Below are 9,482 nucleotides of genomic sequence, written 5' to 3'. Positions count from 1 at the left end.
CGAGTTTATAGGAGTCTTTTAGGGAATTTAAAGGCATTTCAGTTAAATCAACCCGTGCTGATGGCCAACAACGGGCCTGACACAGGCCGAAATCACTGGGCCGCACCGCTGGTGGATGCAGGAGAGAAGCCCATTTCACGCCGAAATCACAGCACGGCAGGAGCAAAAAGGACAGGAACGCAGAGAAAAAAAGAAAAGAGAAAAGGTGACTAGAAACTATTGGAGGGCCTGTATTTCGTAAGAAGCTGCGAAGTTTAAAACAACAGGCCATAAGAACACAATCAGAAGCTCAAATTCACAAAAAAGTTAAGGAAACTCTGCTGGCAGATTTACATGCAGGCCCTGGGTTGATCAAACAAGGTCGCAAACACTGGCTTCCTTGTACCAAAAAAAAGTCCAACGAAACGGCCGTGCTTCAGTCCCCAGACGACGATTTCATTCATACACATAGGACAGCTCGCTTTGTTGCAAGGAACATAACAGAGAGGATCAGACGATTTCTGACTGCTAATTGATCAGCACCCGTCAGCCAGTCAGGACTCAGGACAGTCACCAACGTGGCATCGAGAGATGAGCTAGCACTAGCAGAGCGCCACCGCCCGGTCCGCCGCGGCGGCGGCCGCCTTGACCATCATGTACACGCCGCCGTGGCCGTCGCTCATCTCCTGCGCGGCGGGCTTCGCCGCAAGGCGGCCCAGCAGCGCCGACAGCGCCTCGCGCATCCAGTCGTACCGGCACAGGCGGTACGCGTCCGCCGGGGACACCCACCGCCTGCCGTGGGTGTCCTGCTCCGGCCACTGCTCGAGCTCCTCGGCGACCTCCAGCGCGAAGATGTAGCCCTTGCAGGCGCCCCGGGGGCTGTCGCCGCTCACCGGGCTGCTCTTGCTCCTGAACACCCACATCCCCAGCGCGGTTCTCTGAGAATAATACAAATGCAGACGGCAGTGTTCGTCAGTGACTCGTTCGGTTAAACTTTTCAGCCTAGTTTGCCAAGCAGGAGACACAGCACATGCAGTACTGGCTGGCAATGGATGCAGAATGCATAGGGGGGGATAGGATAAACATGGTGAAGTAAATAAGGCTGTTGGCCGGCCCAGGAAGAAACTGTCCCTAAGAGACAGTCTTCTGACGACGAATAAAACAAGGCAATCATTCGCAATCTGGGATCCCCAACTTGATGACAATACCATTTTGTGTAAACTGAAGAACATGACACTGTGCAACCGCCGTGCTTATCTTTAACTCATTCAGAAACCTTGTTTATCCATCAATCAACAAGTCAATGGCCAAGTCGTCTCTCCTGTAGGCCATGGCCTACGACGATCCTCCACCATGTCAACCTTGTCAACAGGGAAATTTCCCTGTCGCTTTCCCCGTCGAGCATCGCCGCTGTCGGGTTCGAGTACCGAGGTGCTCGGATCCGATCCACGATTAATTTTTAGTTCGATACCCATCAGAAGGATTAAACATGAACTAATTATAAAACTAATTGCATAAGCCGTTGCCAATTTGCGAGATAAATCTAGCCTAATTAATCCATGATTAGCACATATTTACTGTAGCATCGTATGGTCAAATCATGGACTAATTAGGTTCATAAATTCGTCTCGCGAATTACACTTCATTTACGCAATTGGTTTTGTAATTAACATATATTCAATACTCCTAATTAATATCAAAATACAAATGTGATAGGGACTAAATGTCTCCAAAACGGAGCCTTACTATGTGTGTCGGCTTATTCAAGTGTGCATGTCTGAAGGTCAATTCACAGTTTTTTAAAAACAGTAGGAAGCCGATTCAGCTAGCTAGAGATGACGATCAGGCAAAGCTGTAGCTGAGCCGCTCAAATTCCCATAGGCAGGTAGCTTTCATCAAGTGAAAAATTTTAATCTCGCAACGAGTCAGCGAGCAGGTTGCTTGCTGGGTTGCTAGGATGATATGATAGGATGGCATCTAGCCACGTAGCGACGCGGACAGCAGGAGCCCGTCGCGATCAGGGGGTGCGCTTTTGTTTTCAGAGTGTCGAGAGCTCGCTAGATTGCTACGGCCGGATGGACGCCAGAGACAGGAGCTGTCGCATACGGCGACGAACACTAGAAGCCATCAGCCACTGGACGGCTGAGGCGAACGCGATCCATGACACGCTTCGGCGTGCGTGTTAGTGTTAGTGTTACCAGTCACCCGTTGCCCCCATAGGCCATAGCCTTATCTACTGTCTTGATTAGTGAGAATCCATTGAGGGTTTATAGGGAGGATTAGAGATGGAGGAGTTACGTACGTTGATGGCGCCCTTGACCCCGGCCTCCTCCAGCGCCTCGCGGCAGGCCGCCTCGTGCACGTCCTCGTCGTCCTCCCACCCGCCCTGGCAAGAAGAGCATCAGATGACATGTGTTAACGATGGTCGAAGCTGAACTGGTTGGAGCTCGAGCTGGTCATGGAGTTGAGAGGTAGCTAGCTGTTCGTGGTCAATTACCTTGGGGAAGACGAGGTCGTCCCGGTTGGGCGTGGAGACCATGAGCAGCTCGGGCTGGCCGTCGGCGCCCACGCGGTACGGGACGCAGCCAGCGACGAGGCGGTACTCGCCGTCGTAGCGCTGCCGCAGCCGGCCCTTCCTCGCCACCAGGATCTTCTTCTCTCCTCCTGGCGCCATTGTTATCCCTGCAACCAACCAGAGAAAGCAAGCAATCGATCAAGCCGTGGGCCTTGTGAAAGAGGAAGACAGGAACAACCTCATGTTCCATTCCATCATGCTGCAGTACATGCAAGAGAGAATCACCTTAGAAAAGACGCGCGAAGCTGCCTGTGCTGCTTGAGAAAACGGATTGCTATCTTTACGATGGAGTTTGGACGCTGCTTCCCCCCCGATTTAAACAATGATCTGCCCGATGGAGTTTGGACACCTGCACCGGCCAGCCGGTGAGACAGAGCCACTATTCTTTCTTCTCCCTCCTACGATCCGAAGCAGAGACAAAAAGGCAAGGCTACTAAAGAATTGCGGGCGAGCCAAACTGCTGCTGCGACCAGTAAACAATGATTCGGGAGGAGGAGGAAGAACAGTGGCGCTGCTCCAAGTAAGTAAACAATGCGAGCCCCGTTGAATTGGGCGGCACCTCGAGCCGGCCTATGATTGGAATCGAGGAGGGGGGGAGGGGGTGCTCTGCTCCTCTTCTTGGACTGGTTGCTGGTTGGGGTTCGTTCCGGGAGCAGAGATGATGGACGGAGGGGGGATTTATAAAACGAGCCCGTGCGGGTTGGGTCGGCCATGGGTCTACCGTCTAGCACAAACTTAAAAGGCTCCCAATTTAACAAGACGGGGTCGGTTCAATTTTCTGCTCATGAATATACACTGCTCATCATAGGTTAGGGAGACAAGTCTGAGCCGCTATATTAGACAAGTTCATGCATGCTAGCCATAGCCAAGAAAGCTGTATCATTTCGGCATTGATATCTTGATGGGAGTGTATAAGTTAGTGCTACAGCATGTAGTCTATAAACTATAGGCCATGTATTCACAATTGTGCTAGACTCACTCGACTAGGATGGCTTATGTTTGCTTTTCAAGTAATTCATGTATGACGATGGTTTGGCTTTCATAGTAATATGTTTGTTATCTTGCTACGGGTTTGGATACGGGTATAAGAATTTGAAAGGTTGAAACGAAATAACGCTAAGACTATAGCATATGCACTATTTTTATTGAAGAATATGGTGCGCTTTGTTTTACATTTGAAAATGCTTCGCCTACATTTTGCTCTATAGCCACATCTTCATTGCCACATAAAGTTCAACATAGTGGCCTGCCTCCTAACTAACTGAAAAAAAATTATATAAGATCTATGTCATGTGAAGGGTGACAATTGGTTGAATTATAGTAATATAGATGTGGTCCCATGTGGCCAATGTTCCCCACAGAAAGCATTTCCAAAACCTCACCTCATTCTTTTTGATTGCCTAGAATCTCTTCTATCAAAATAACTTCTTAACTAGATTTAAAACCTGAGCTAATGATTTTTTGCATCAATTTTTTTCTCTTTGCTGCTGCAGGGGAATACGTCCATCTTTTTATGTTAAGCTATGGGGATCTGGAGGGGTTTTTCCCATAACTACAACATGAATCTTCCTTATCAAACCATGAATCTTAAACCTCCAAACCAATGATTACCTTTATATAAAGGAATTTTTATTTCTAAAACTGAAATAAGGTTCCGTCCTTTGCACCGAACCGATGCACACAGCCAATATGGACAAGAATTATAACAAACAATGATTACTAAGGAGCATAGATCATTTTAGGAACTAAAATCTTCAATCACATTCAACATATTCAGTTGGAACCAACATAACCACTGGGTTCAACAAATGTTCATGATTCTCACAATCCAGTGTACATGATTGCTTCAAGCTGCCAGATAACATAATACCAGTCCTATACTAGTCCAAATCAGAGCACCAAATTTCCTCAGGAATATGTTTACATACACAGATCAACATTTTTCCTCTGTAAATGACTAAATGAATAAATATTTACTTGACTATCTACATACCAGCAAAGTTTCTTTTGCAAATAAAATTTTGTGAGTACGAAACTTGGGCTCCATTGGTCAAGTCAAGAAAGTACCCATGTCTGGCCAAGGAGATAGGTTAAGCATGTAAATTATTTTCATTGGCCTCCCATGGATGTCATCGAATTTTCATTGGCCCGTCACATGCAGTTCCCATCCAATGGACTTGCGAGTCAAGATCACTATCATAGATTACACATTAGAGTACACAACCACACATTATAAATTGGCCCATCTGCTCTACAAAACCTGTGATCCGATTCCGTGATCATTCTTCCGCAGATATGTTTATGAGTTTTGCTATCAGTTTATCGCGAGGCACCAAGTACATTGTTATATTGTTTTCTTTGGGTTTTCCTTTTTTTTAGAAAAAATGCATGCAATATAACCTCTGAACTTTGCTTATGAAGAAGACTTCTCTCTCTTAGTATCAGTATTCAAACATGCACGAGTATCCTTTCGGTGCAATGCAATAAATTGCAGATCCACATCTCAATTTATTTGCAATTCCAAATAAATCTACATGAGCAACACGGGCGGATGCAGCCGCCACGCCGCCGCCCCTTCCTCCACCTCCCCACGGCCTCACAGCCGCCTGAGCCAGCCGTTAGAAGCCCGCGCGGCTTGTGAGGATGGCGGCGGCGGGGCACCCTTCGTCTCCTCATTCATCCATTGGCAGGCGCGGTCGCCAGGGCTGCCGGAGGGAACCGCCGTGAGGCAGCACGTGGCGGGGCCAGCAAGGCCGGATCCCGGGTCTCCACGGTCGGATTTGGTGCTAACGGCGCCGGATCTGCCGTCTGGCACGGTGGCGGTGGCCTCCCCCACGCTGGCGGTGCCACCGCCTGGTGTGGCGAGGGCCGCTGCTGGAAAGAGAGGAGGGGAGCCGTAGGGAGAGGAGGGACCTAGGGGAGGGGTGGTACTGTAGGGAGAGGAGAGGCCAAGGGTGCGGCCGGCGAGTGGCGAGCCAAGACAGCACGGCAAAGCTGGGAACGGTACGCCCGCGCGCGGCACGGCGTTGTCTGGCGGCAACGGCAGCGGGGAGATGGAGGATGCGGGTGCACGGGCACCCAGAGCTTGCCGAGATTCCGTTTGAGTGGTTCTTGGCGGCGGGGGTGGCCTGGATGGTGATGCTCCATGAGCTCATGGCCAGCAGCAACGGCGGCCGCGGGACCCTCAATTCCCACCCGCGTGGTGGTTAGAGCTTGTCAAGAGTGGCGGAGGAGGCATTTGGGGAGATGGTCAAGCTGCGGGTGCGAGCTGTTGGGCTGCGGCGGCCAGAGGCGAGATGTGCCGAGTGCGTGTGGCTGGACAGCGGCGGCCAGCCAGACCTAGGCCGCTGCTCCACGGTGGTCATCGAGGCACTTCTACACGGCAGCTCCTGTGTCTCCAATGGCGGTGGCGTGGTGTCACGGTTGGGGTGGCCTGTGTAAGGCGTGCTAGTGACGCCATGGAGGCGCGGCAGGGATGCCTGGCACAGGGGCGCGCTGGTGGCACCGAGGTGGTGCTACGGGCGTTGTCGGGCCACCTCTCCTCGATTGAGGAGTTGCGGAGGCGGTGACAGGAGAGGGAGGAGGCTGGGCGCTGCTGGGGGCTTGCGCGACGTGGAGGAGGCTTCGCGTGGTGAGGCACGTGTGCAAGGTGGAGACGCCCCGAGGAGATGCCCGATGACGCATGATGGTGAGGTGGTGAGGTGGTGCGGTGGTGGCCGCGTGCGAGGAGTGGAGGTACGACGGCGTGGTGCATGGAGGCGCGGCAGCGACGCCGCCCCGGATGGGCTGCCATGACTGTGGTCCGGGAGTGCCGAGCCGTGAGCGTGCAGCGAGGGGTTGGGATGCTCCGGGCCAAAGTTCTCACCGGCATTCTTGTTGGTGGACATGACGGCGGCACCCTAGGGGCGTCATTCTCCCCGTTGGGGGCATCATGTCTGAGCTACAACCTTGCTGCACGGGATCCTCTAGGTGAAAACTCTGTCCAGATCCTGGACGAGCGACGGCAGCGCCATTGGCGTCGTGCCCTCCTTGGAGGTGTCATCTCTAGAGATCTATCTCGGTTTGTGGCATTGCTAGTCCATTGATCATGGGTGTCCGCAGCTGGTGGTGGCAATTCCGTTGCGTGGCAAGCTGGACGGGTGTTGCCGAGGCCACGTGGAGATAATCGCAGTTATGGTGGCGGCCAGGGGTTGTCGCATGGTTGTCGATATCGGTTGCTTGCAGTGGACCGTGGCGGTTGGCATTGCTTGGCAACGATCAGTGTGGCGTGGGACTGCGTTGGAGGACGGTACTTGCGGCATCAACATCGTGGGACAACTAGGCTTGCAGCGGACCACGGTGGGTTGCTCAACTTGGCTGGACTACCTGGTGCGGTACATCGTCGGAAAACGGCACAAGCGACTTCTCTGGCTCGCCGACATGGCGGCGGAGGTTTTTGCGCGGGTCAAGCAACAAGGTGAAGTCGACCTGCAGCAGCGGCTTAGCTGATCGATGGAGATCTTGTGGAGCAGGCAACATTGCTCACCACTCTGATGGCAACAAAAGAAACGGATCCGTGACATGAAGTCCAACGGCGGATGTGGCGAGGCCCCCACGCGTTGTGTTATCGTGGTGGTGACTGCGAGGCAGCCTGCGAGTGGTTCGGATTCGGTGGTATCACTTTATCAGGTGGAGTGTGGTGTTGCAGCGGTACTACAGCAGAGGGTCCCGCATGGCGGTAGCCTTCTCGGTGCGGTGCAGTCTGCTTCTATCGGTTCCCCTGTTGACGTAGGGCCACGCCTGGAGGTTTCAGCGAATACATGAGCATGAATGTTGGTGGGTGCCGCGGAAAGGCTTCGGCTCTGCTGTCGTTGTCGGGCGGAGTTAAATCCGCTTGAGATGTGTTGAGTTCGACGCGTGTTAATGTCCAAATCCAACCGTCCGTGTGTTGTTAAGTTGAGTTAAGTGCGATGATATGGTGTGACATGTGTTGATGACCCAATCCAACCTATCGGTGCTTGTGTTATTTTTTTCTTTTGTTGTTTTCCCCTGAGCTTCACCTTTTTTAATACAATTGGCAGCTCTCCTGCCTGATTCATTTTAAAAAAATAAGTCTACATCCACGTAAACATATGCAACGTCAAGTTGAAATTATGCATTATTGTTTTGATTACTACCCTTAAGATTGTGAAATCTTTTGATGGATTGGAAAGCGATGTTTTGATTTATGTTAGTGCATGAGATAGACGACAATTTGTACTCGATCAAGTTGCATTTGTTTCAAGGTGCTGATGTTGGCCGTGGCGTACGTAAAACAAACGGTAACAGCAACATCCAAACGAATGTGTCTTGTAAATCCAAACCGGGACCCCATTCAGGATCATAAGCACATATTGCCTACAAGAGATAATCCAGGCGCATCTTTACGCCAGTATAAGAGATAATCCCTGATCTTCTGCATATCACTGAAGCTACCACATGTTCATGACTTACAAGCGCAAGAAAACTTAAAAGTTGGAAAGAAGAATTGTGAGCATCGACCTGGAAATTTTCACCGGATCTTATGAGGCATCATTCCCACAGAGTTCCTCTATTCTTGAAGTAACCTGAATTTTTACTAATAAACTAAATAAAATATGGACAGCGATTTAGAATACGGTTCCCTAATCAATATTATTGTGTCGAAGCTTTCTACACGCCTCAGCTTTTGCATTGGTCATTTAATTTGTTAGGTCTGCATCTGTCACCCCTCTGTAAATTTGGGAAAGAAATGCGCGAACATGTCGTCTCTTCTTTTGTCAGAAGAGCCGCATTTTGCTTCTATTTGGCCGGCTTCTTTCAGGAATGAATGATCCTACTACTAGCTATCCACCCTGGGAAATTTCCGGGAACCTTCCTGTGATGGAAATCTATATGTGATGATGAGGTTGCTCCCCCACTTGAGAAAGTAGAGACAAAGGTAGCCCTCACAAAGATTTGCATCTGTTCGATCTCCTGCTAAGAAGCTGCAGTTCATCCGTAAAGGTGAAAAAACAAAAGAGGGAAACGGATAGCCTAAACCAAGAGAGAAAGTAGCTAGAAAGGCTTGCTCCATCGATACACGGAAAAAGAAAATGTTGACCCTGAAAAATGTTGAGAAAAAGAGGTGACATCGAGAAATAAAGAAACAAAAAAATGGCATCTCGCAAGGTACCTTCACTCTGAAATTAAAGGATATATGTAGCGCACACACTACTCATGATCCCTTTCAAGTCTTCGAAACATTTGCAAATTGCAAAAATCGACAGCACTTGAATTCAACGACGATCGGTCGCTTGAATCAACTGGTAGGAACTTCGTTTAAAAAGAAAAGAATCAACTATAGTAGGAACGAACGCGAATGATTTGGATCAACAACCAGCGTATATTGCCGAGAGAATTCATGCATGATTTCCAGCATCATGCCAAATCATGACGCCGTGTCATATGCAACTTAGGATTAACAAATGATCGGGGACGCACCCGTCATGTCTTAGAGCAGGAAATTGCAGACGGTATACGAGCGTAGTCATCAACAACTAATCATGGTCTACATATACAATCTCGCCGAGAAGCGACAAGCGACAGCCGCAAAGTTAAAGGCGGCGGCCGAAGACGACGAGACGCAGTGCAACCGGCGGCGAGGCGAAAAAGCTTTTTCTCTCCTCGGCGTGCGCCTGGAGTGGAAGCATTCTTCAGACGGCGAGAGGCGCCAACTGCCTGGCATGGCACATATTTTAGAGCCAATCCGTGGGCTTCCTGCACATCGTTTTGGTGAGCGGAGCTAGCCTCCATCACATCGGCTTGTCGCCGTGCGGCGACGCCACCGCAGGTCTGCCGAGTTCAGACGACGTCGCCGGCAGCCGGCAGGGGCGCGTTCACATGCGCAGGGACACGGTCATTTTTATCCCCGCAACCCGAGGGACCAATG

The 9,482-nt window shown here is 50.6% G+C and overlaps 1 protein-coding gene across 1 annotated transcript; it reads right to left on the bottom strand.

Annotated features, from left to right (window-relative positions):
- Window positions 1–270: 270 nt before the first annotated feature.
- LOC101761549 (nudix hydrolase 13, mitochondrial) lies at window positions 271–3,280 on the bottom strand. Its single transcript, XM_004975414.4, has 4 exons — window positions 2,780–3,280; window positions 2,477–2,661; window positions 2,282–2,365; window positions 271–917 (listed from the first exon to the last, which is right to left on the bottom strand). The coding sequence occupies exons 2-4, from the start codon at window positions 2,651–2,653 to the stop codon at window positions 582–584; spliced, it is 597 nt and encodes a 198-aa protein (XP_004975471.1). The 5' UTR covers window positions 2,654–2,661; window positions 2,780–3,280; the 3' UTR covers window positions 271–581.
- Window positions 3,281–9,482: the final 6,202 nt, after the last annotated feature.

The sequence above is a fragment of the Setaria italica genome, chromosome VII (assembly GCF_000263155.2).
Source record: "Setaria italica strain Yugu1 chromosome VII, Setaria_italica_v2.0, whole genome shotgun sequence".
Classification (NCBI taxonomy): domain Eukaryota; kingdom Viridiplantae; phylum Streptophyta; class Magnoliopsida; order Poales; family Poaceae; genus Setaria; species Setaria italica.
This window is presented reverse-complemented; position numbering and strand designations above follow the sequence as displayed.